Raw genomic sequence first — 27979 nt, 5'->3', positions numbered from 1 at the left:
CAGGGATGTGGCAAAGTACTGTAGAAGGGTCTAGAGAACCCAGATAATTTCTGAAGCTGTGGCAGTGGTGGGGACTGTAAAGGATGGAGGGCTCAATTCAGAAAGCCAGGCTTCATCCCTTTGTGAGGTGCAGGATTTGTTTGCTAGGAGGAGGTGGAGTGGAATGAAAATTTTGCCAATTTGCTCTTCTTAGTTAAGAATGTGGTTCTGTTTTTTCAAGAGAGGAATATAAAGATAACTCTTTTCCAGTCTCCTGCCAGTTCAGGTGTAGCCTCTTTGAAGTGTGTTTTGTGTGCTTCAAGGAAATTTATATGGTTGGTCAGCCCTGTGTTTTATTGTGTCTTCTAATACCCATTGGGACTTTGCTGATTTCTTTCTTTATTTTCTTCTCTCCTCACTTCGTCAATGTGATCAGTAATGATGTGTTAAAAAGAAATGTGTCAGTTGCTTTCTGCTTTTTAGTTTTTAAGACTGAAGCCCTTAGTGCTGCTAAGGATCTCCATTTGGAAGTTATCTGGCACTGTAGTTCCATGAGGCTCAAGGTTATAAAATTTAGCATACTTCCTATATATGCAAACATTTTTTTCCTAGTTTGGGCTGGTTGGCACTGATGAATGATATTTAAAAATGCATTATCCACATCAATCTTTGGAGGACCAGAAATTATGCTCTTGAAATCAATGAAAACCCTGTTTTTCATTTTAAAAGACCTTAGATCAAGATCTTAAACATCTTAGACTTCTTTTGCTAATGGTCTGAATATTTTAAGTCTTGAATTCTGAATTTCGTCATCAACAGCTCTGTATGACTGAAGGGAAATAATTTAACTTCATTCTGGCTTCAAGCTTACTTTTTAAAAAAGTAACCCAGTGTTTTATTAACTGTCATGAGTATTAATATGAATATATTTCACATGATTTTGGAACTGTAATTCTTCATTCAGATCAATACAGAACTACCTTATAATAAATTTATTTCTACTAAACATGATACTAGTAAATGATTTATTACGCATTACAAAGGGAAACAATAACTTATTAAAAAGAAAAGAAACTCAAAGGCTACAGAGAATATCTCTGTGCCTGAAGTATGTTATTGGAGATCTGGCCAAAGATAAATTAGAAGTGTTTTGTATATCTGTGGAACGGATAGAGTAATTATAAGAAGATCTGCCTAGTTAATAAGTTATACTTTTGTGCTGTTGTGTGATGCTCCTTTACACCAGAGGCTCTGCCAACCAGTAAATTTCTCTGTGTTGTTAGATGTGTCTAGGTAATACAATGCAAAACAAAAGAAAAGGGCACTATATCTTACTTATTTCTGTAAATAAATGTAAGTCTGTATCTACAGATCAGTTGCATTTACTGGAACCATGAGTGCTGTGGACCACTGTACTTTCTCTGAATTTACCTGTTACCAGAATGTGACCAGTGGAAAAACATTGTAGGGTCGCAGTTTGCTCCCTTCCTCATTACCAGAATGAGCAGAAATAATTGAATATAAGGAAGATAGTAATTTTTTTAATCAATATCCCATCTAATAAATGTACCTCAAAAATCTCAGGTATAAAGCAGCACTCACTATACCGCATGACACACATCGAATTACCAGCTCTGATTTGATTATGCAGTTGTGAGGTGTTTGAACTGATTTAACTCCTGGGTTTTTTGAATATGTAATGGTTACAGAATTATTCATGAGAGACATTTTAGTATTTCATGGAAAATAATAAATAGAATTCTTCTAAGAAGAAATTCTGATTTTAGGTTGGTTTTTAATACATCTCTTACAGGATTGAAATAAGAAATGAACTTACTGCTGCATAACGCTTTATTCCCCAGGAGGAGGAATAATTATTTTGATAGGCGAGTGAAATGTTGCTTGGATGTTATCCAGCATAAATCTTCTCCTTTAAGCTCACCAAAGGTTTTGGAAGAATGCTTTGTGGTAGATTTACAGTTTTACAATCATAGAGTCACAGAATCACAGGGGTTGGAAGGGACCTCGAGAGCTCATCGGGTCCAACCCCCCTGCCAAAGCAGCTCCCCAGCTCATATTGCAAAGGGAGGCGTCCAGACGGGGCTGGAATCTCTCCAGAGAAGGAGACTCCACGCCCCCTGGGCAGCCTGTCCCAGGGCTCCCTCACCCTCCCTGGGGAAAAGTTCTTCCCCATGTTGGTGTGGAACTTCCTGTGCTCCAACTTGCAGCCATTGCCCCTTGTCCTGTCCCCACAGACACTGAAAAGGGGCTGCCCATTTCTCCCTGAATCATAGATACATACTTAAAATGAAGGCATTTATGCCACTATGGATTGATTGAAACTAAATAGTAGATTTTAATCATATTTTAAATAGGTAATGTTTGTGGTTTTAAGGTTTTGTTCTTTATTCTAATTTTTAATTAATATCTCTTAAGTATCTTCCTGTAAGGGGAAAAAATGGAGGTTTGTGATGAAGTAGGGCAGTGTGTTTGCATTTGGTTCGGTGATTCTGATTGCCAAGCAAAAGGTTACAGTAGCACACACCTATATTCTGCAGCTGAGTTTTTATTTTCAGTCTGCATCCTAGGGTTTGGTGAGCTGGGAATGGGCGCGTGGCCGTGTTCTGCGGGGGGTTGGTGGGGACGCTGGTGGGACATGTGTTGTGGTCCTGACAGTGCCACGAGTGGCAGATTCTCCTTTGCACCGAGGTGGAGGTTCAGGATGAACCAGGGCACGTGGCCCTCCCCATGAGGCCTTCGGCCTTGGGCAGCAGGGACAGTCTGTAGGGAAATACGAACCGGAGCTTCGCTTGACTGTAGGTACTTGGTGAGCTTAACCTAGGGGAACGAGCTGTTTTGCTGCCTGCTCCATTTGAAATCCTTTTGTGGACAAGAAGTCAGGGTTATGAGAAGGAAGAAAGAATTTTGGAGAAATGTATGGCTTGGCAGACAATGAGTTCATGCTGTTCAGGGACTGGAGGTCAAAAGTACAAAGACAAGAGTGTGACAGGAAGAACACAGAGGCAAAAATGGCTGTAAAGAGCATGGAGAAGGGGCAGGGAGACCAATTCTTTTCCTTCTGTTGCTGTCCCCTGTGGTCTGGCACCAAGAGTCTAACATTAAGTTCTGTGCTTGTGTGAAATAGAAAAATAAGTAATTCACATACTTAAAAAAAATCTAGTGAAACTCTAGGAAAATTGTTACAGAAGCTTTAATACCAGTAAAATTATGGCACAGAATTCCCCCTCCACATCCTGTCAGTATCCAGTCTTATCCGATGGCTGAAATGGCTGAGGTCTAGATGCAGAATGCTGACTAATATATCAAAATTAGCATAAATTATCTTTTTTTCACACGTTTTTAAAAATGGTGTTTCAATGGTTAGGGAACTGAGAATCCAGTGACACTTTTTTGACCTTGTGTAAAACACGAGTATTCTTGCCAGTAATGGGTGTCCCTATCAATAAAATAGGGTTAAAAATATTTTCCATACAATGAGTAAGGTACATTTTTGTAAGTTTGCATGAGCTACATTGCATTTATTAACTACACCTTTCAATTAATTATGACCTTCTATATCTTTTTCAATTTTGCTCTATAAATACGTTCATGTATATATTACATACTGGGTAGAATAATTATAATTAATTGATAAAATTACTTTATATACATTAGATCTTATATAGTTATGCATGTGTAACACATTTATACAAAATATAAAAATATATAATTTTTACACTGTAAAAATTAATACTGGACAGATTTTTTTAAAGCATATAACAGTGTATGAAACCTATTATCTGCTTTCAGTGTGGAGTTTTAAGTATTCTTATATACGTAGTGAGTTTTTTAAAAGCTTGGATTGAAGGCGGGGAAGGCTCCAACTTCTAAATAATTTGCCTGGTTACAATGTAGTGTTCTGCTAAATGGAAATTTCATGGATGACTTTCCAATATGCTCAGTTTTTACACAACTTTGTGACATTTGGTCTGAATTTAGCTGTCTGATGACTAGATTAACCCCCAACTTTAAAAAGCACAGCAAGTTAATTTACATTGATCTCACACTTTCCTTTACCCACAGAATTGGACTGGCTCAGCAACCCAAGCTTCTCTACAGAAGATGCACTGTTACTGCATCAGCGCACTACAGAAGTTGCAAATCTCGTACCTGAAAAATCACCAATAGTAAGGTAGAATTTACTTCAGTATTTTTTAAAATAGCCTCTTTCTTTTGTCCTGCTTATCTTTTGTTACATGGGACCAAAATCAGGAGCTTTTAGGGCTGCTTTTCATTCTGCTGTTCAGTATTTAAAAAGACCTGAACTGAGTCATATATAAAAGTATGAATAATGCTTCCATGTCCTTTAACTTAACATAATGAGAAATTATACTTATGCAATTACATTCCCATTTTCTTTTTCTCACAGCTGCATTTAAATCACTTACTTCAGAATGGAAAGGGAGCTGAGTGATCATGATTCTTCATTAGCTTTTGAATGTCCTAAGTGACCCTTGAAATAATGTAAAGATTAAGTATCATCTTTGTGATTTCTCTGTGAAAACCATTTCAAGCAGCCATTTCACAGTCAAATTTTTAGTTTTAAAAAACTAGTTGGAGATGTGAGTTAATGAAATATTACATGTATCGAGTAGCTCTGTAGAGCATGCTGTTGGCTGAAGTGAGTGATCACATTCTTTTGCAAAAATGAGCTTTAAGCAGCCATGTTTGCTGAACTAGTTTCAGTTACCTTCCCTAGAATAGTTGCTTTTAATTTGGTACAAGCTCCTGTGTGTAAACTGTTGTCAGGTCATGACATTTACATGTATTTGTGATTGAAACTCAATCACTGTTCTGTTTATCAGTCGTATTCTGCTTGCATGTCCTCAGATCTATTTAAGGACTTTGATGTCATAAAATGAAGGAATTTACAAATGACCATTCAGCTAGAATGGTACAGTAACCCCATCCTATTAATTCGTCTCTGAAAAAGCATTCATCAAAAAATAGTGTACAGAGAAATGTTTGTTCTGCCTATTACTAGGGTACATGCTAGTTAATATAAAGCTTGTTATTTCAACAGAGGTTATTTTTTTTAGGTGTTTTGAGCTGGCTTTGCTTTTGGGGGATTGTCTGGTTTCTTTTAAGGGCCTGCTAATAGTTCTCCCATGGTTTCATTTTTCTTGGTGCCCTTAAATAAACTGTGTAAGATTTGGGGATTTTTGAGGTGCCTTGCTTCTAAAAAACCACTGCATTTTCTTGTATTGACATACTAGGAATACTGAGACTTGTCACTCCTTCCTTTTATTGAAAGATTCCAGAAAAGCTGTTGAAAAGGGCTTGAGGTTTAAGTATATAGAGAAGACCGCCAGTATTTCAGTTATTAGTAAGTTTTGGAGTGCATGTAGTATGTACAATGATATACATGTTTTTTGCCAAAACTATCGGTCCTTTTTATGATCTCTCAGTAAGTCAGTTGTCTGGTGCATGTAGTGTTTGTTGCTACATTATATGATAACATTAATTCTATAGTCATCAAAAATTGCTCCTTGATTGGTGAGGTTTGAGTTTCTAATCTGGAAAGGATTTTAAAGTTATGCTTTTGATATTTTTTATAAAAATCATAAAGAAACAGTGAAAAAAATGAAGTGCAGATTTCTGTTTTGCAGCTCACCCTGAAACACTTCTCATCCTTTTAGCTTGACCTAAGGAAATCTTATCAGCTCAGTCATCATCTTTAATTCTGCAATCATAACAGACAGATTTATACAGATCACACATCAAAATGCCTTGACAATTAAAACTTTTAAGAGTGGTTGTCAGTAATTCTAGCAGCTGAGAAAGTAAAGATAGCTGTTCTTCAATGCAGATTTACATTGCTTTCATTGTTATGTGTTGCTGCTGACTGCCTTCTCCAGAAATACAGGGAGAATAAAGATAAAGGGTAAAATGGTTCTGAACTTTCTTATGGTGGTATTTCTTTACAGTTTTACTACTTAGATATATAGGTGTGTATAGATATGTATTTGTTTCCAAGCAGGGCTACTTCAAGATCAGAATTGTCAGGGGAAAGTGATACAGATGGGAGTCTGAAACAGTCAAGTAAGAAAAGGAAAAAGAAAAAGAAAAAGCATCACCACTATAAGAAGACAAAAAAGAGAACCAAAGGGGACTCCAGTAGCAGCGATTCAGACTTGGACACTAAGCACACCAAGGACAAAGTTGCAGGAAGTGGCAGAAATCAAGAAAAGGAAGCAGCAGCAAAGTATGTATTTATTAATACTATGGAAGATGTAAGTTCATTGTGTTATCATACATCTCTATTCAAATTATAAATTCAATTCTTACCACTGGTGGGTCATTTTTTTGTAAGCTGTATAAGACTAAACCTGCATTCAAAGCAATGGAAATAGAATTAGAACCACTTGTTTCATCATACGTGAAAAACTGTGATAAAAATATTCTCTGAAGTACTGTTCTGCAAAACAAAGCATGGTGTGATGGTAGTGAAATATTTTTAAAGACATGTAGAGTTTTTGTAAGCATCTTGTTTCCTTTCATGGACCTTTCTTTGGGAGAGTGTGGAGAGGGATGGCGGTAAACAGTACTGTTAATTACTCTTAATATACAGCTGTCTGCACCTTGTAATATAACTTCCTCTTCAGAGACTCAACATTTATTTCATATTAAGTCAAAGCTTGTTGTATGATTTGGCATTTCTTTTATGTCCATCCATTTACTGTTCTGTACTCTGTGCTTCATACCTCTTGCTCAAGGTAGGTCTGCATGGGTATTAGAACAATTGTTCTGCTAGACAATTTCTGTTAATTCCAGAAGCTCTAAAGCACTGTGTAATTAGTGGAGGTGTCTTTTTCCTTTTCTTTTTTTTTTATGAAACAGGAAAATAGGTGTCTAGTGACTAGCATGATCTTTGAGCAGTAAAGAGGTTCTGCAAACGCACTGAGTATTCAAGTTTGCCACACCTAGCTGTGCTTTTCTCACTCTGTTGGGTTTTGATCATTTTATTCAAAGTTTAAGTCACTTTTCTGTGTTTCTCATCATGTTTGCTAGCTTGAGCAGCCACTTTGCCTCTCTCTGATTCCCTAGTTCTTGTTTTTTCTTTAACATCAGCAGCTGGAGCTCTTATTCACTGCAGTGCAGCTGCTCCTGAGGACAGAGCAAGGATTTGGTGGCACTGAGGAATTGTTAAAACTGGGTGTAGTCTAGGCAGTCCTTGACTTTTCCCCTGCTTACTGCTTTTCCTAAGGCAGATAAGCAGGAGCTGAGAGCACAGGCTTAGGGACATGTGACTGTGCCAGGGGATCTTATTGTTTCCCTGTGGAAGAATGGCAGAGGTACTGTGTGATGCCTCTAGCTATTACCGTTTCTTCCTGTATGAAAACTCTCCTGTTGACTTCTGGCAGCTAAGTTTACGTGGCTGTGAGGAAGCACAGTAAATAACATTGGGATGCTAAAACCATTCTGCTCTGCCCAGTCACTCTTGTCTTTCCTGGAAGGGCGTCTGGGCTGGATGAAGTGGACTTCCATGTTGAACCTGGTTTATCAGCTGTGTGCTACGCTGGGTCAGGCAGCCAGTGCTTTGCCCCAGTGAAGTTCTTCCAAGGTGTTTGTTTTCCCTTCTTTCCATAAACTAGTGATACTGAGAGAATATTGAGTTTTCAGGAGACTGGTTTTGAAACTTGAGCCACAAAATTTCTCTACATGCAGTAGGTCTTGTGAAACCTCAGAAAGCTTGTCAAGAGTACAAAACTCATTTAATAAGTTACATATTTGTAACATGAATTCAGATTGAAAATTCATAGCTGTCTACAGTTTGGAGGCAGGTGGCAATTTCCTTTTAAGTTCATTTGTATAACTATGTCCTGGTTTTGAATGGGGTAGAGTTAATTTTCTTCCTATTAGCTGGTGTAGTGCAGTGTTTTGGGTTTAGTATGAAAATGATGTCTATAACACACTGATGTATTAGTTGTTGCTAAGCAGTGTTTACAATTAAGTCAAGGACTTTTCAGCTTTTCATACTGCCCTGCCAGTGAGGAGGCATGAGCCTTTTGCAGGAGGTGCCCAAGGAGTTGGGAGGGGACATGGTCAGGACAGCTGACCCAGACTGGCCAAAGGGATCTTCCATACCATATCAAGTCATGCCCAGTTAGTACATACTTGGGAGAAGCTTGGCAACCAGCTGGGCATTGATGATCTGCAGATGGTGAGCAGTTGTGCTGTGCATCACTTGTTTTGTATATTCTATTATTATCATTATTTTTCTTTCTGTCCTGTTGAACTGTATCTCAACCTATGAGTTTTAAGGTTTTTTTGATTCTCTCCCATCCCACTGGGAGGGAGGAGTGAGCAAACGGCTGTATGTTTTACCTGCCAGGCAGGTTAAGCTACAACAAACCACAATCCATAAACCACTTTTCACACTGTTTTATCAAAAGCATGGGTATAATTACAGCTAATCAGCATAATCCTTTTACAAATTATCCTGTTTTTCTTAATTGTAGTATTTTATTAAGACAAAAGTAAATTTTTAAAGGTAGTAATAGATGGCTCTCAGATTACAGTTTTCCAAGCAATTGATTGGTTAAATCTGCTTATTACCTTTCATAATCTTAAATCCAATTTTTGGAAGTGTGAGGAATTTTTGTTTTGTTTTGATGGTCACATTGGTGTATTCATAGGTTTTTTCTGAGCATGTGAGTAACTGTACAGTAATGGATCGTGTACCATGACTTTGAGTAAATTGAATTATTGTGACCTAGAGCAATGCAGTGTTTCCCTGGGTTTTGTAAATGCTGAGTGCGTGCACAGATGTTTAGAAAATACTACTTCTCCTTTTTTGCAGCCCAGATAAAAAAGCATCGGATCTCACCAGCAGTCGCTCTGTGTGGCTTGACGATATCCAGGCTTTCACAGCAGAAACCTTCCGCGTAGACAAGAAGCCAGACCCTGCCAACTGGGCCTACAAATCCCTGTATCGAGGGGACATAGCGAGGTACGAGCTGCTGGTTTCTGGTGGCATTCAGGCTACCAGAGTCACTGTAATGGAATTGTGTATTTAAAAATCTGACTTTGCATCAGCCATACATTCTTTAAAAGGCAAAAGATGCCACAAAATAGTGGAAATGAAGTATATGATTTTCATTTATTCAGTCATTTATTCTAGAGGTGGCAGCATCGGGCATATAGATCTGTTGTACATCTTGGGCAAGTGCCCCTTTTGGTCTCTAGTGCTCTGTGTCTCTGTCTGAAAGGGAAATGCAGGTACTAATTACTCCTTACCAAATTTGTTAAGAGGCTTACTCACTAGAGTAATTTGATATCCTTGCAAAGAACCGTACAGGTAGGTAGCAGACTGATTCTGTGTTAGATCACCTGCACATTGTACTGAAGGGTGTCTGTCCTATGCATTGCTGCATTTCACATGAGTGTAGGTGAAATTGCATACTCCACATCCTCAGCGGGTTACTGCTACTATGATGACCTTTTAGAACATTTCCCTGCATTAACATAAGCCCATCTAAAGGAGCCTACATGGGGTTTGTGCTTTATGCATGTACACTTACTTCTTGATGTTCTTGAGTAAAATTGTTTACTATATATAAAAAGCAATTATTTGTGGAGGAGGGAGGATTTATGGGGTTTATTTTTGTAGTATATATACACCTTTGAGTTAATATTGCCTGGTTACAATGTGTTCCGATTTTCCGTCACCTTTAGATTCTCAGCTATTGTTTGAGATAAAAAGTGTTATTTTAACACTGCATGTCACTATATCTGCCACTGAAATTACATTCCTGGTAATATTTAAAGGTGCTATTTTCCTTTCTTACTCCATAGTATTATTGTGGCCTTTATGAACCTGGTCTCTCTTTCCTTTCCCCCTGCTCCTCTCCACCTACTTCTTGGCATATATAATATATAGAGGTTTAGGGCTACAGAAATACTATGGGATTGAACTACTGATTTCTGAGTTTTCTATTTAAAATAATCTAATCTAAATAGCCTTAAATACTGCTGACTGTTATTCTTCAAGTTTGTCTACGTGGATTAAAACAATAGAAGGAAAAAGAAATCTCATCTGCTGAATACAAAAGATACTGTTGAACTCAGAGAGAGGAAGCTTAGTATGATGATAAAAGTTGTGATGGCACTGAAAAAATATATAAATTGAAGTCTTAATTAAGGAGAAAGATACCAAGTTCTTACATGTTTGAAGGTCTATGTTATTTAGGTCAATTTTAATTAAAGTACTTCTGTGTTTTCTTTCAAAAAGCAGGTATCTTTTCTAATACATAAATTAGAAGGTGTTTAATTGTATTTTTCCTTCTAAGATACAAAAGGAGAGGGGAGTCCTGCCTTGGCATAGATGCAAAGAAACAATGTATTACTTGGGACAGTTCCGCATCAAAAAGGAAGCAATTACAGAGTCGACCTGAGCGCTACTTCACAAAGCACAGTCTGAAGTTGCTGAGCACCGATGGGATTCGTATTTGCAATAAAAGTTCTCCCTCTGACCCAGCTACTTTGTTAGCAGTTTTCCAAATGGAAACTGATGAGCCTTCTGACACAACAGAGGTAAATCCTCTTGGGATTTATGATCCATCAACTACAGTGTGGCTACAAGGAAAAGGGTGCAAGGATGCAGACCATGAGCCTGTAAATACGCAGCAAACAGTTCAAGAGCCTGGGATAAACATTAACTCCACTCTAATGTCTAAAGTGGAAGAGCATAACAAGAAAGTCAGAGAAAACCCAAGAGATATTAACGCTTGGATGGAATTTGTTTCTTTTCAGGTATGTGTTCTGACGGACCAGTTGCTGCTTATAAGTAGTAAACACACAAACATTATATTATAGTTTCCTCTGTACAGGACTGTATATATTTTGTTGGTAAAGAATGAGCTGTTAATTCATCGTTGCATTCTTCTCATGATTCTAGTGATGATTCTTCCTAATGTTGTCATGATTTTTCTTTTGTTTCAAGGATGAATTAATGAGAGGACCTAGCCTTTATGCCAGCAAAGGAGAGCAGGAAGTAAGAAGAAAGTCACTGAAGTTAGTTTTAGAAAAGAAACTGGCTATTTTAGAGAGGGCAATTGAAAGCAATCCAAGTAATGTGGAGCTGAAACTTGCCAGGCTGAAGGTTTGCACAGAATTCTGGGAACCACCAGCTTTGGTCAAAGAATGGCAGAAGCTAATTTTCTTACATCCCAATAATCCGGAGCTCTGGAAGAAATACCTCCTGTTCTGTCAAAGTCAGTTCACTACCTTTTCTGTTTCAAAAATCAATAGTCTCTATGGAAAATGTTTGACTACACTGGCAGCTGTACAGGATGGGAGCATGGTATCACATCCTCTACTGCCTGGTACAGAAGAAGCTATGCTAGGTAAGATGCTTTCTGTTTCCTGTTATGGTTCAAATGGTCTTCTTTAGTTGACTACATTCTCTGTAAGAATAGACTGTATTGAGTATTACAGGAAGTTTTTATTCTCTTCAAAATGCCTGGCATCCTGGTTTCTTAGCTGAGAATTAAGGCAGATATCCCAACCAAATATGGATATAGCAGATGCTTTTCTTCCCCAGGAGAATTTGTGATATAACATCCAGTAACATCTAATGTGCTGAGCAGTTTACAGTACAAATGTCAAGACTGGAGAATTGCAGCCAGCATCTGAGAGATGTGCTTTTATCTTTAAAAAATGTTATTTTAAAAAAAAAGATGATGATGGTTGGCTTGTGAAAGAAATAATTATCTCTTTCTTCAAAAGTTTTCTAGTTAATTAATCCAGAAAAGAGAAGGGACATGGGAAGTCTGATGTGAATTTTTTTTGTGTGCCCCAGTTGATAGGTGGAGAATTCTAAACTGTAGTACTGTGTCATCGTGCCTTTTGTTCTTATTGTATGCATGTATCTACCACTTTTAATTTATTATACAGTTATCCCCAGAAGGAAAATCAGTCAGATGGTTAGGATGCTGGACTGGATCCAGGGAAGAAATCAGTTCCTGTTTGGTTCTGGCATGGTCTTTTTTATTTGGAGCTAAATGACTTAATGTATCCCATCTGAATCATAGAATCATAGACTACCATGCTGGAAGGGACCTTAAGGGTCATCTGGTCCATCCTTTCTCAGCAAAAGCCCATCTAGACGAGGTGGCCCAGCACCCCGCTCAGCCCAATCTTAAGAGCGCCCAATCTCGGGCAGTGCACCACTTCCCTGGGGAGATGATTCATTCCAGTGGCTGATGGTTCTCATTGCGAAATAAATGCAGTTTTGCTTCTCTACCTTAGAGGGTCGTTGTGAATATCAATCTATGAATATACTGAGGAGGGAGAAGTATTGCTGTCACCATGAATTTTTAGAATTTCTTTTTTTCTTTTTTTTTTTTTAACCTTTTAAAATTTATTTATCTCTAGAGAAGACTATTACAAAGCAGCCCGTCTTATCTAAGTCCTGTAACTGGTGTTAGATCGATGTTGCTATCTGCTGTGCAATATCCAGTCTGGATTTAGAGACAAAGATGCTGGGTTACAAATTAATTTCAGGTGTTCTGATCTCTTATGGCCTTCAGTTAATTCATCTTGGATCAAGCACTGGAAAAAATGCTGTAAAGAAAAAATCCTGTGCTGGCAAGTGGATGTTGTACTGCCTGATATCTTCTAATTGCTTCTGCTGTCTCTGATTTCCACACTTCAGTCACTTTGTAGGCTACCCACAATGAATGATTCTCAGGGCAGATGTTTTATTCAGCATCTATTTTTATCAAACAGGGGAAGGTTTTACTTTCCTTTTGTTTCCATGAACAGAACACATTTGACTCACTAAATGTGCTTTGTCAAGTGCTATGAGAAATTTGTTTTTAATGGAATTCCTTTAACTAGTTAACCATATTAAACTGAATGACATCTTTCAAAATGTGAAATTTGAACTGACAGTATGCTTATTGGGAAGATTACCAACTTTTTCATTGAGATAAATATAGAAAGAGTTTCACACATTAATCATTAAGTTAGTAGCAGTGTAGATGTATGGTAGGTTTGTATTTTCAACCTTTGACCTTTGCTAATGACAGCGTAAGAGCTAATTTTAAACAGTGGTGGATTATGCCATCTAGTGTTCAGTTCAGTACACAGTGCTGTCTGCCTGAAAATAAGCTGGTGGTTTTCTAAAACGTGAAAAGAAAAAACCCAGGCTTTTAAAAAAATTTTTTTAATTATAGATCAGTTTTTACTTAAAATTTGAGATAGCAATTTGTAATGTTTTAACATACTAGGTTCTGTTACTGTAGAGCAAAGGAAGGTAAGAATTCTCAAATTTTGCTGTGGAAAGGGAGTCCTGTTTTTCAGATTATACCCATGGGCTGGGGGGAAACATCCTTTGAGGTCACTTCAGCTGCAGAAGTGTCTTAGCAGCATGGACTGAATTAAGTATTTGTCCATGTTGTATTCTGCTTTTGCAAGAGAGAAAATGCTGATCTTGGCATTTCTGCAAATACAGTTTTTTATCATGCAGAAAATCTTCTGCTATAATTTATTTTTATCTCTAGTTTGGCATCAAGTCCTAATGAGATATTCTCTTTATTCAGACTATTTTAATCAAAGTTCATCTGTTTGAAGCTGAGAAACTAGAAACTTTTGCAGTGTCGGTTGGATACCTAAGTTGATGGGAAAGTGCCCAATTTTCTTTAAATACTTTTGAAATTTTGTTAGATACTTAATATACTTTTTGTTGTTTCAGTATCTTAGAAATCTTCCAGAAACATTCATTGACTCTGCGCAAAAATTGGATGAAATGCTCAGTTTGTATATTCTAGCTGAGTTAACATCTTATGTACACACATCTGATGTAAATCTGAATACAAGTACATGGAGTAAATAATTTTCCACTTCTTAGTATTAAAAAATAAGATCATTCATTAGGAGCAGTTGACATTAACCTATGTTGTTACATGTATGTAGCTGAACACTTAAATATTTGGGTTGTTTTAAACCCTCCAAAGCCAATGCATTTAGTGAAGAAACAATGGTTGTTGAAGAGCTGTTTTCAAAACAAAGTCTTGATTGATGGGTTTTGAGGGGTTTTCTTTGCAAGCCAGTTAAGTTTATGATTTAAAGCTATTTGGTTTTTGAACAGCCACTCTTTTGTTAAGACCTGAGTGTACTTTGGAGTGCTAGAATAGCTCTGAAATATCCTTGAACTGCCAAGTAATAGAGTTGTTTATACCTGTTATTTCTCCAGCTCTTTCATTTTAAGACTAACGTTGCAAGTATATGAATAGAGAGACTTGGACTTTGCTTCCCTTTCTAAGCTGAAACTTGTGGCTCAGTGTGTAGTGAGGATGTGGCAATGATTACAGACATCATTTGCTGCAGAGCAAAGCACAGGACTCCACTCTACTTTCATGCAGTAATACTTCTGCCAAAAGACTGGGCATCTCGTAACTGAGTTCTTATGTAAAGGAAAAGAAAATGGGAACAAGAGGCAGAATTAAAATGGTGTTTTACCAACTCTGTTACCAACCATCCCATGCAAAAACTAGGCAAAAAGGATTTTTGTTATCACTGCCTGTGTGAATTGTCATAATGCCCAGCACCTTCAAAGAGGGCTGTGACTCACTCTGACAGATGTTGGATACACTGAAACTGGGACCATTGCATGTAACTTTTATTCATCAACAAGAGTAGTGCATGTGTGGCATGAATGAAGAGTTACCTATTTGGTGCATTTAAAGTGGGAGGTCTTAATTAAATTGGAACCATTTTGGCATGGATTTATGCACTTATTCCCACTGGTTTGGATTTAGATACTGTTCTTTATGCTCTACAGCACGTTATATGTATTTTGTTTATTTCTGGGCTGTAATAAAATATTTTGAAACAAAATTTGAACTATCAAAATTTTATTTTCTTTCCAGCTATATTCCTTCAGCAGTGCCACTTTCTGAGACAGGCTGGCCATTCTGAGAAAGCAGTGTCTTTGTTTCAGGCTCTGATTGACTTCACCTTCTTTAAACCTGACAGTGTTAAAGATCTGCCAACAAGGGGACAGGTAGCAATTTCCATTTAAGTGTGTTTGTGTCCTTGTGCGTTGTGGGGAATGCTGTAACAGAAGAATGTTGATGATGTTTTAAAGACATAAGGAAATATTTTGAATCACAATTTACTTTGTGGTTCTCCAAGGTGATGCTTCCATTGGAAAAATTGCTTCTGGGTCCTCTGAAACTGCATGCCAAATGGCTCTTTGTACTGTATATCATATAAGTGTGATAACTAGTCATTTCATGCTCTTTTTATATTAATTAAAGCTTGGAAAAAAACACCTGGCTGTCCAAAGTCTGTGGCTAGTTAGGATTTCCTCTGCTGCTTTTCCCCAAAGCTGCTGTTGTTTTGTTACTGTTGATGGAGAAAGCTGACAGGACCTATAATCTCTTTGTTCTAGATGGTTCCTGCAAACATATCTTAGGTTCTCTGTGGTCTATTGTTTTCAGTAATTCTTTTATGGCTGCACTAGGCACACCTTCATCCCTTAAAGTATCTTTTATTTGATCCATGAGATTCCATTCAGTTCATTTTGTTTAAGTACTAAATCACTACTTTTCTTCATCTGGTCATGAGAATTTTGGGCACACAACCCAATAAAAATCAGTAAGTTAGTATTCAGAGGGGACCATTGCCAGTGTAGCATCATCCCACTGAATTTTTGGGAGCTGCTTCCTTTTTCATGGGTGGCAGGGAGGGCCACCAGTTAGGCAGCTGGGTTACCACAGAGGACAGAAATTGAATTTCCTTTTATAACCTCACCTTCTTCCACAGCAACCACTACTGAGACTCCCACTTTTTTGTTCTTTAGATTAGTGCTGTTGCCAACCAGTGGAGCAGTTTAAATAATAGTGGTCTCCTCTTCAGGAGCCAGAAGTTCAGCATGCAGTTGTAATGATCATGCAGGATGGGAGATTTGGTATAGTTCCACAGATAAAGCTTGAGTTATATTTCCAATCATTTAAAAAACTGCAAGGTTATCTGTAGTGTTTAAAAACTCTTAAGAAAGCAGGATGGAAAGGAACCTCAATTTAAAAGGACAGTGTTTAGGATGGAAGTACAGTTCTTGAAAACAGGAAAATGCCAGATTTGCTGCTGATCACACATTCTGCCCTCTTACAGAAGCATTATGACTCAGTCTTCAATTACTTGTTTCCGTGCCATTTTCACAGTTCACTTTCTCACTTGGGGCAGAGAATAAATCCATGAGGAGCAGAATCAGATTTTGCAGCTCCTGTAAGCCCTGCATTTTCTGATATGTTTGTTGATGCTTGATTTTTCTTAGAGTAAATTTTACTGTTAATAGTTGCATTAACAGTCACACCTCAGTGTCCAAGCCAAGGTTTGGTACACAGCAGAAGCATATACTAGGAGATGGTTGTTAGGGATAAGTATACACAGAGCAGGGGAGGAATTGATGAATCTAAAGATGACAGTTTGCAGACAGGCAGTGACAAAGTCAGAACCAGAACCCTGGACTTCTGATTCACTGGAAGGTACCCTGAAGCTGTTGACTACCCTGAAACCTGAAAGGGGCCTTACTGATCTTTTAATCTTCTCCTTAGTCCAGTCATATTGACTGCAACATTTTGATTTCACTATAGGTGTGTGAATGTCTGAATTGTCCTTGCTCTAGCCAAATACTTCATGGTCCCATGGGACATGAGGAGCAGGAGGGAAGATTTGGTTTCTGAAAGCCATCTCTTGGGGGCTTTGGATCCTTATCCTTTAAAGTTCTTTGTAGGATATTTGGCACAAAAGTTGTTTTGCTTTCTTTAAAGCCTTTTAAAAACAATCTCTATGTTCAGGAGAGGTGCTGATGAGAGTCCTGCTGTGCCACAGGCATAATTGAAGTACTCAGTTGTACCTGCTGGTTCTTAAGCAGCATCTAACAAAGTCTTTATCTACAGAAGTTGAATCCAGATAAGTGATAGCAGGGTATGGAAAACCTAAGTTGATCCATGTAGTGTCTGTACAACAACAAAAATTATTTTTCTCTATGCTTTATTTTGGTTCCCCTTGCCCAAAACACCAGGTGGAATTCTTTGAACCCTTCTGGGATAGTGGAGAACCACGAATTGGAGAAAAAGGAGCAAGAGGCTGGAAAGCATGGATGCACCAACAAGAAAAGGGTGGCTGGATTGCTCTAAAGCCTGGTATGCCTAAGTTGATGTGTGTAGTTATATGTCCGTGTGTTCTTGTCAATGTTTTGGTTAAAATGATACAAACTGTTTCTTCTCATGTTTTTGCATACAAGTTTTAAAAATTATTTACTCTATTGTAGAAGGCCACCTGATTGGTCAGGCAGGACTTGCTCCTAGTAGAGCCATGCTGGCTGTCTCAAATCACCTCCCTGTCCTCCATGTGCCTCAGCGTAGCTTCTAGGAGGATCTGTTCCATGATTTTGCCAGGCACAGAGGCAAGGCTGACAGGTTGGCAGTTCCCAGGGTCCCCCTTCCTACCCTTTTTAAAAGTGGCCATGATGTTTCCTCTCTTCCAGTCTCTAGGGACTACACCTGACTGCCATGACTTTTCAAATACCATTGAGGCTGGCTTGGCAACTACATCAGCCAGTTCCTTCAAGACTCTGGGATGCATCTCATCAGATCCCATGGACTTGTGTATGTTCAGGTTCCTCAGGTGGTCATGAACCTGGTCTTCACTTAACAGCAGGAGGGACTCTGCCTCCCCAGTCCCCATCTTGTGGGGCCTCAACTCAAGAGCAGCGAGGTCTTTGGATTTGATACATTAGTTTTCCTTCAGTAATTTGCATGTATGTGTCTTGGTTTGGTTTTAGATGACGATGAAGAGGAAGAGATAGATGATGATCAAGAAATAAAGGATAAAACTCTTCCAAAGTGGCAGATTTGGTTGGATATTGAATATTCTCGTGAAGCAAGGCAGTGGTTACCTTGGAGGCCAGACAAAACCAAAAAGGAAACTGAAGAAGATTGTGAAGATCCAGAAAGACAGGTCACTGTGATATAATAAAACAAGGGGAGATAAGATGAATTATCCTTTCATTTTCATTCATTGCCAGTGGATGCTTTAGAGGAGCAGTCCCTTTCTTCATTTGGAAAAGAATTCTTTTCTTTGTAATTCAAAATATGCCTGAGGTTTTGTGTTTCAATGGCTGAAATCCATGGGAAGCTCATGGTAAACTTCAGAAAGGGCTGTGGGCAAATGGTCTGTCTTGGCTGTTGACCGATTTCTCTCATTAGTATGTGGAAATAAGACATAAATCTGTGTTTAAGAAGATCCATGCATGAAATGGAGGTTTTGCTGCCTTCAGGTTGGATAGTTGGATTTTCTCTTTATTTCCTTCTTGGGAGATGGGGCAAGTCACACATTGATTTTTAAATAAAAATGTGTTAAATGGCCTAGGCAATAATACTGTCCAGACCCTCATTGTGTAAATTTTCTGTGAAGGTCTCTGATACCCAAGGGCAAAGAAATGTCTTGATAGGAAATTTACACACATCACTTGTTTAACTTGTCTGTTTTTAATTTGAATGACATTCTGTTACCGTTTTCTAGTCATTACAAATGTTTATTGACTTGAAAAGGTTTTCTAATTTTATTTGATTACGCAAATTAATGGAGTTTGTTTTAATTTGGGTTTTTTTAGGTATTGTTTGATGATCTTGGACCATCATTAATCCAGCTTTCTAATCCAGATCTTCAGTGTCAACTACTGTACTCATTTTTGCAATTCCTGGGAGTTCCATGTACAACCAAACTCTTTCCTTCCAACCTCTATATCGCAATGGATGAAAACAACATCTTTGACAATGTTCTTTCTGATAAAAAGCCACTGACTTGTGTTGATTTTCCACTTTCTGGATTCAGCAGTATTGGTCATATGGACACGATGCGAGGAGGGCGACATCACGTAGGCCATTACAGAGAAGGAGAGGAGTTCATACAGAATGTTTTTCATGTTCTATTCCAGCTGTTTTCAGGAAAGGAAAAATCCAACCTGTCCACTTGTTGGTTACAGTATGAAATATCTAAGGTAATAAGGAATCTCCATGTAATCTCTTTTGTGATGTGTGGCTTTATTGTGTATTAATGTTTGTATTGAGTTTATGGTTGATGAAAATTAAGCCATGTAGGACTAACTATCCAAGTGAGGAAATGTCAGTTAAGATTGAGCTGAGAGTAAAAAAAACCAACCAACCAAAAAACCCCAACCTTTTCCTTTGATACATATTACACAATGGCATGTATTTAACAAAATAGTGTTTGCAGTCTTAGATAAATGTTATTACAGGGTTCACTGCAGATAGGGTAGGCAGAAAGGGATACAAGTGATTTTTCATAAGGTAAAGTGAGTCAGCCAGGTACTTTTCCCAAACTGTTCTACAAAGGGCGTAATCCCCAGATATGAGCACCTTACCAAGAAACTTCCTTCTTATACAAGGTACATTTGTAGTGTTATTGAAGGAAATAACACTTACACGCTTAAATATGGTTGGTTTTAAGTAAAACTACTCCAATAGGTGCCCACAGAAGAATGACAGTCCAGGTTGTCTTTTTAGTGCTTCAGAAAGTTTGGTGGGGTTTGTTTGTTTGTTTGTTTTTTTATGGGAGAGTTCCCCTTCTCTTATTGAAATGCTCCCTGACCAGAAGATCTCCTGTAATGTACCCATCCAATCTCCATGTTGGTCTGTTAGTACATCCCCTGCTGCAAGAAGCTGCTTGGGGGTTTAGCTGGTGCTAGTCACAGGCTGCACCTGGCCACACAGTATCATTTATACTCTCAACCGTTCCAGGTTAGGTTACAGGTTAGCAGCTCTTGATTTGAACAGCTGGCCTTTTAAGAGTGAAACTTGATATTGTTTAGTGGCAGTGGCAGGAGTTAAGAGTAAGTGTAATTTGGCTGTGTTGGAGGGAGCTGACAACAGGCAGTTGTGACAACTTACACTACTCAGTAGCAACAGATCTGGCTGGTGTTGAAATATGGAACAATATGAAAGCAAACACAGTAATGAAATGAAAAAATGCTGTAGGGTTGGGTTGGGTTTTTTTCCCTTTCTTCTCCCATCACTCTCAAAATGTGTTCTGTTTATTCTCCCTGGCAGGTAGTTCAGTGTCTCCAAAAGAAAAACAAGAAGAAGGTGAAAGCACAAGGAAGGAAGAGTAAAAAGTTGGCCAAGAATCTCCTTAAAGCACCTGACAACCGAAACCAACTTTCTCTCTGGAAACTCTATGCCTACCTAGAATGGCTGCTTGGTAACATCGAGGATGCCAGGAAGGTATTTGACACAGCTCTTTGCACGGCAGGGACAGGAGGACTGAAGAGTCCCCAGCTCTGCAGCCTCAGTCTGCTTTATGCTCAGCTGGAAGTGGAACTGCTGGAAAGTCTAGAAGGAGCTGTTACGTCACGTGCTGTCCATATATTGACCAAACTGGCTGAAAGTGGACCATATGTACCCTACAGTGGACAGGTGTTATCTGTGAATGTCTTGAAAGCTCGTAAAACATACGATCATTCACTGCAAGATTATTTAAGTAAAACACCAGCATCTGGTCAGGATCAGGTCAGTGATGCTCATCAGCTGGTGAACTTGGTTGGTTGCTATGCACTGTTCCAGTATTTGACTGTTGGGATCGATGCTGCAGTACAGATACTTGCACAGACTTCACAAAAACTCGAAGCTCCTGGCCCACAGAAAGGTGAAAATACTGGAGAGAATTTGGGCATTCAAAATGTTCCTACTGCTCTTGAAGCTGTCACAATGCTGCATACGAATTTGCTCAGATTCCACATGAACATTAGTGTTTATCCTTTGAATCCTCTGCGAGAGGCTCTAACGGAGGCTCTGAAACGGTTTCCTAGCAACCAGTCTCTTTGGAGGTCATATATCCACATCCAAAGGAAATCTCACAGTGCTAGCAAAGCACGAAGATTTTTTGATGGTGTCACAAGGTCTACTGACTCTTTAGAGCCATGGCTGTTTGCAATCCAAGCAGAGCAGATGAGAAAAAACCTCATTGAGAATGTCCAGAGGTAATATCTTGCAGCTCCTTATGATTATGCTTTTTTTGATCTGTCTAATCCCTTAACAGAGGAAAATGCTATCATGGTTGTCTTTCTGAGGATTAAGGAGCTGTAGCTAGGAGAGGTTATTTGTTCAAGATGCAACAGTGAGTCAGTGGCAGAATCCTGAGTAGAATTAAAGACCTAGATGATAGTCTCATATCCTTTCTGCTGCATCAGACTGTGTGTTGGGTTGTGGTTGATTGCTTTCTGCTGGCATCAAGTTGGTACACATTAATTTATAAATAACTAAGAGCCTGCTTAGATGGCCAAGGTAGACACAGGGAGCTTAGAAACTGCTGCATTTTAATACAGCAGCATTAAGGAGCATAATACAGAGCCACGCTGCAGATTCTGACCTACTTTGCCCGTGGATCACAGAACACAGTTGTGACAGATCTGTTTCCATAGTGAGTACTTGGGACTTTTCATAGGGCTGCTGCCACGTAGAAGAGACTGGAATTTTCCTTAATTTCCAGTGTGCTCTGGGCTCAGATTTTTTGCTCCTGGGACAGGATGAAAGGGTAGGAGATACGGTGAACAGAGGCAGGTGTTGATTCTTAAGGGTTAGTCTCTAACTGCTGTCTGCCCCGTTGCTTGGAGCTACCTGTCCACTGCTACCTGTGTGTCTCCAACAACACTGGCAGCTTGGTTCTTTGTGTCTGCACATAGCAACAGATTTCTAGGAAAAGGTTATCTGGAAGCTGTGCAGAGCTGTGCAGAGCTGTGTGCTTACAGTATTCACACTTGATGAAGTTAGGGAATTACCAGTCCACTCTGAAAGGACTGTGTGCCCACTGCTTTGACAGTCTGGCAACAGGCATGCAGACATGACAGTGACATCCCTGAGCTGTCAGCATATGGCACCCCAAACCGTAACGAGAAGTCTGCAGCCACCAAATGTAAAGGAGGATTGCCATTTGATTTACTGTTAATTACAGACTGACACTATGATGGGTTTTCGTTATTGTTACTGGAAACTGATGTTAAAAATGCAGAGTGATGATTTTCTGTGACATTTAGCTCCTTTCCAGGCTGTTCTCTGCCAGCATAGCCTTTCCTATAGGGTATATTTGTATAGAAACAAGTTGGATGTTGCTAGAGCAGAGCTGAACTACTCCAGTAGAGAGATAAATTGCCTGTCAGTCATGCACAGAACTGATGCTTTATGATGTTGTGACAAACCAAGAAACTGTCTGTACTATGTGTGACTATTTCCTGTTCTGTTTTGTATTTCTGCTTGTTTAAGCACATGGTGTTGGTTTAAAGACATGAACATGAAGGGTAAAACAGTAGCATATACTTGCCAGTGTGAGGTACGATGCTTCACATGTCTGACTCCATGCAGAGCAGGTGACTGCAGCTTTCCTCATGTCAAAGGTCAAGATGAGAGGAAATGGGACCTCAGACTCTTGAAAAAAGCTGCAAGTTAGGAGCAGGTGTTGAGGGTGGGTGGAACAAGGCAACAGGCTGTAAGAACACACACTAGATCACAGAGCTGTGATCCATGTTGAGGTCCAGAGCTGTGATCTACTCCTTGATGGAAGACCAGTGTACAGCCTTACAGCAGTGCAGAGAAGAAGAGGCTTGCCTGGGCACCAGAAGGTGGCTTGCTGACTTTGAGTTGAATTTTGGTTTGAGCTGCCAGGCTTGAAATAATAAATGGTCTTGAGCAAAGGCTAAGGTAAGTAAATGTTTTAAGATCATATGACAGTGCATTATTTTATTCAGAGAGGATGCAATAATCCAGATGGACAGGGTTAATTTTTCAAGATGCTAATTGAATTTTCACCAAAATAGCTCATTTATATTCTTTTAGCTGATTTTCTTATGTAGAAATGTGTTGATTAGATTAGCAAGTGCTAAAAATCTGGTTAATGCCATTCAGAGTTTGTAGCATGAAATGCAAACTCCTGGCTGTACACAGTGCTACGTGCACGGTGAGACAGTGCATTGATCTTCAGCCTCCTCTGCCTGGATGTGGTCCTTCTGCTTGGGTTAAGGGACTGTGGTTTCTCTTTTCCTCTGTGTTGCAGGGCAGATGTTGGTGAAATACATTCCACTATTCCTGAAACTGGGTTAACAAATCGGATTGTAGCTCTGTTTGAACATGCAGTTCAGAGTGAAAATGGTGCCCACTGTCCACTGCTGTGGAGAATGTACTTGAACTTTCTGGTAAGAAGAGAGTATCAGGTTTTTTGGGTTGGTTTTTTTTTTTTTTTCTTCTTTTTACTATATTTGGAATGTTTGACACACATGGCTGCATTACTGTTTTTTTTTTAAAAAAAAAGGAATACCAAATGGTGCCATACCTATCTGATTTGCAGGGTGATATTGCTGGGAATATTAAGGAAAAAGTAATTCACTTGGGTTAGAAGGAGTAACAGCTTCTGGCAGTGTAGTTGTAGTATAGGTGCAGGCAGGTATTTTGGTTGCTGTCTTATACAGATAGAAAATACGTCATAAGTTGTGAGTAGATGGATTCCACCCAGGCTGTACTTGATCAAAGATTATCAAGTGACCTCACAGTGCCACTTGGCAGCTCTCTCTGTGCTTGTGGGTGCACCCCATCAGGGACCATTGGACTTAGGCATGTCTAGTTTGTTTAAGTATTCCCTGACCTCATCTTCCTCCAGTTGGGGTACATCCTCAATGCTCCACATTTCCCCCTGGTCTCTGGGACCTGGGATTCCTGAAGGCCAGCCTTGCTCCTAAAGACTGAGGCAAAGGCCTTCCACATGTCAGCCTTTTCCACACCCTGTGTAACCAGGTCCCCTGTCTCATTGAGCAGTAGCCCACATCTTCCCTACCCTTAGTTTTATTACCTTTTTTGTTGTTTTTGACATCCCATGCCAGGTTCAATTCCAGTTCATCTTTAGCTTTCCTAACCTCATTCCTGGAACAGCTTCCAGATCTGAATTAGAAAAAAAAAAAAACAGGGCATGAACATCTGTATGGTTTTGATTTATGGTGGAATTAGGAATATGGTAAAGAGACTATTTTATGTGGGCCCCTCAAATATTTTCTTCTATTTTCTCCATGCTATAAGAACTTTCCCAGACCAAGACTTTTTAATTGATATGGGAGTAAGCAAGGTGCAGTTTACATCTAAATTAAAGGCATAGTAGGGAAAACATAGCTACAGCTTTTATAACTTGCCTTGAATTTTCAGTCTCTTTGAATCTTAAGCTGAGTATAAAGGTTATGCTAACTGGCATTGCAGAATAACATAAAAATGCAGTAATGCTCATTCCTTCTGTAGTTCACCATCAAAGTACATAAAATCAACCTGGCATAGGCAGTTTTGTCATCTTGCTGCTTTTCTTGCTTCTCCAAAGTACAATAGGGAAGGTGAGAAAAGAAGAGAAATGCTTTGAACTCCTGTAAGGGGAATTTCATTCCACAGCATCACTCCTCTGCTCACGTCCTTGGGTGTAAGAAGCTGTCAGAGGGGATCAGCAGGCTGTGAAATACTGAGGAGGCAGGGGAAGGGGAGACTCATTTTGTGTTTGAGAAGATCTTCAGTGGAATTACTGCTGTGACCATTCCCACACAAATAGGTGCTTGTAAATATTTTATGCAGCTTTGCATATAGGAGTGTGGAAGTGAATTGCTGTGGTTCTTTACGAACTACTCAGGAGACTCCTGCATGCACAAAAGAGAAAGTAAGATCACCCAGTATGTATTTTATCACTAATGATTCATTCATTGAAGATGCCTTTTTCACAAGAACAAGAAGGAATATTTATTAGATGCAAATGAGATGGATGAAAATAGTACTTTGACAGCAGTAGCGTTGAGTAACGTTGTTGGAGAAGCAAAATCCATTAGAAACATGAAAATTTTCAGCTACAGTTGTAGAAGAATCAGTGATTATCCAGTATTACCCTGAGTTCTGTAGACCTCTCTTTTCTCTTCAGGTGTGACTGGATATTCAGTCTGCAGTATTTTGGGCCAAAGCTTCTCCCTGTTTAAAAGCACAATTTTTTTAATATAGATTTTGAGATACAGACGGTTGTTCCTTCCCAGGTGCCAGACTCTCCACTTGCTTTTATTGAACCTTATCTGGTTTCTCCCTGCCCAGCTCTCCAGCCTGTCCAGGTCTCTCTGGATGGCAGCGCAGTGTCCTGCGTGTCAGCCACTCCCCCCAGCTTTAGGTAAATGGACAGCAAGGGAGCCTGAAACCTGGCTGAACTGCCAGGCACAGGGAGTTGGAGGTTTGGGATTGTTCAGCCTGGAGCAGTGACGGCTCCTGGAAGATACCCTCAGTCTATGTAAATACCTGGTGTGAGGGTGTGAAGAAGACAGAACCAGGCTCTTCCCAGTGCTGCCTGGTAGCTGGACAAGAGGGAATGGCCACAAATGGAAATTCAAAAAATCCCATTAAAATGTAAGAAAAAATGTTTTTTTACTGAGGGGGGGATACAACTCTGGAACAGGTGGGGCAGCGTCACGGTGTCTGCAGCGCGGAGATCGTAAGGACCGAACCAGACACGGTCTGAGCTTTTGCTGACCTTGCTCTGAGCAGCGGGATGGGAGCTGATGTCTCTGGAGGTCCCTTCCAACCTCTGTGATGCTGGGAAAGCCCCAGAGGCTGCTGCTGCTGCGGGCTCGTGCCCGGGCTGCAGAAGGTGTGTGTGCATCCCGGCACCCAGCTCTGACCGCAGGGTCTGCGGTGAGTGACACGGGCTGCTGTTCAGCAGAGGGAGGGAGATCATAGGGTCACAGAATCATTAAGGTTGGATCCAAGATCATCTGGTCCAACCTATGATTCTGACACAAGAACAGCACAGGTTTCTATGATACATCTATCAGTAATGTTAAAAATAATTTCTAGATTTTAAGACCTGCCAAGGCAGCCTGCTGGTCAGCAGCAGCGAGGAGGTAGTCAGAACAAGAGAAAATGTAACTCATGATTGAAGATCTCTTCTCCAAAGATCTCAAAATATTTAATGTAACTTGGTATTACTGCTTTTTTATTTCATTGATTTGCCATAAAGTCCCCTGTTCATTGAGTGTTTTTTAAAGGAGCCCAATTAAAAAGATTTCTTCACAAGACATTGTAGTTATTTCTACCTGCAGCTGGGGTGACTGAAGCTAAGGAGTCTGCTCAGCACTGACCTCTGCTGCCCTTCTTTTTTTGAATTTCATGAGGTAGCATCTGTTTCTGTACCTAAGGGGGGGTCCAGCCTTAACCAGTCTCTGCTGAGCAAGAAAATGTATGTGTGTGATCTCCAGCACAGAAATAGTGCACCAAAGATGCTCTCGTGTGTGTGTAGCACATCAGGTGTATGTTTTGGTTAATGACTTGCACTGTTCCCATTGCAGTAGTACTGTCAAATACAGGCAAAGCCATGGACTTTAACTGGTACCAGTACAGCCCTGAAACCCCTTAAAGACATCTCTTTGATTAGGTTCAAGAGTGTAGCAAGTGTCACCAGTGTAACCTGTCAAATTGCTTAGCTACCACAGTGTAAAGATTCTTCAGCAGTAATTTCTTTGTCTTGGAGGTAATGGTTTTATTATTTCAGCTGTTACTGCCTTGAAGTGTTGAATAACTGGGTTTTTTTTCCTTACACAGGCTTCACTAGGGAAAAAAGAAAAAAGTAAAGGACTGTTTTATAAAGCTCTTCAAAACTGTCCTTGGGCAAAGGTAAGCACAGGAGAAACACAAACCTGTCACCATACTCTAATTTTCGAAGTTGTGTATTTGAGAAAAAAAGTAGAATTTAGCAGTTGTTGTCAAAGATGATCTGCAGATGATGATGCATCTGAAATGGGAACACGTGCAGTGGTCAGTGCCCTTTGCCTCACTGCACTGCACGAGGCAAGGAGATAGAAATGAATTCTCTGTGGTCTAGAAACGATCGGGCTGTGCTGGTGTCTTTCAGCCTGTGCCTCACCACGAGCAAGGTCGTAGCAGAACTACACACAGAGGCAAATAAAAATGTTACCAGTTAATAGTATGTGAAACTATTCAGGAGCACCTGGGACGCCTCAGGTAGTGCCTGTACATGCTGCAAATGCTTTTTGAGTAAAATCACCTGGTAAGAGTTGGAGAAGACCTGATGACACAGCTGTGTTTCTGTCACTGTAGGCACACTGAGCCTGTTGGCGTTACTGGAGAGCAGCGTGTGGTAGTTGTTGCTGCAGGTTGGTGGGGTGTCTGTACACTGCGTCATGCTATGTCTTGCTGCCATAGAAAGATGGCAGAGAAACTGTTCCCCTTGTCTCTGCAGGTGCTGTACTTGGATGCAGCAGAGCACTTCCCTGATCACCTGCAAGAGACGCTTGATCTGATGACTGAGAAGGAATTGAGAGTGCGGGTGCCTATGGAAGAGCTGGAGCTACTGCTGGAGGTTTGAAAGGCGACTGTAGATGAGCGCAGGAGGTACAGACACTTGTTCCAAAGCTAACAGGCCTGTCTCTCTTCAGCCAGACACTCTGTTGGGACTTGGGTACAGTGTACTTCTTTGGTTTGTTTTTTGGGTGGATTTTTTTTAAGCTTTTCTATAACTTGCTCTCCAAATGGAGTTCTACGAGCTGCAGGGGTTCTGGAACCACGTGCTGCATCTGTCCCACAAACACGCACCCCTGTCCCCGAAGCACGGCCGCTGCCCTCCTATAAATATCCCTCTGCTGAACGCTGCCCGCCTTGCTCCTTCTATTGTTTGAAATTGCATTCCCTGGAGTTCAGCAGAGATGCAGCACACGCCAACTATGGTTTGGGGAGCAGCACAGGAACTAAACATCTGCCAAATGGATGCTTCACTGTTCTCCTGTTGGCAGACCTCAGTGATTTCCTTCGGCTCGGTATGCTGTGTATGTGTAATGACCGAGTCAAACAGCCCTCACGTCTGTGCATGAACTGTTAATAAAGCTGAAATCTTTGCTGGA

General features: G+C 39.9%; 1 protein-coding gene across 1 annotated transcript in view; it reads left to right on the top strand.

Moving 5' to 3' along the window:
* NRDE2 (NRDE-2, necessary for RNA interference, domain containing) overlaps window positions 1-27979 on the top strand; it is a 31571-nt gene extending 3592 nt beyond the window's left edge. Inside the window, exons 2-14 of the mRNA XM_084270583.1 lie at window positions 4063-4171; window positions 6020-6244; window positions 8843-8992; window positions 10332-10794; window positions 10985-11387; window positions 14916-15049; window positions 17075-17195; window positions 17837-18012; window positions 18668-19054; window positions 20124-21052; window positions 23119-23257; window positions 26664-26735; window positions 27322-27979. Of these exons, the coding sequence (XP_084126709.1) occupies window positions 4063-4171; window positions 6020-6244; window positions 8843-8992; window positions 10332-10794; window positions 10985-11387; window positions 14916-15049; window positions 17075-17195; window positions 17837-18012; window positions 18668-19054; window positions 20124-21052; window positions 23119-23257; window positions 26664-26735; window positions 27322-27447 (3434 nt within the window). The 3' untranslated portion in view covers window positions 27448-27979. The remainder of the gene's footprint in view (window positions 1-4062; window positions 4172-6019; window positions 6245-8842; window positions 8993-10331; window positions 10795-10984; window positions 11388-14915; window positions 15050-17074; window positions 17196-17836; window positions 18013-18667; window positions 19055-20123; window positions 21053-23118; window positions 23258-26663; window positions 26736-27321) is intronic.

The sequence above is a fragment of the Gallinula chloropus genome, assembly GCF_964237585.1.
Source record: "Gallinula chloropus genome assembly, chromosome: 14".
Lineage (NCBI taxonomy): Eukaryota > Metazoa > Chordata > Aves > Gruiformes > Rallidae > Gallinula > Gallinula chloropus.
This window is presented reverse-complemented; position numbering and strand designations above follow the sequence as displayed.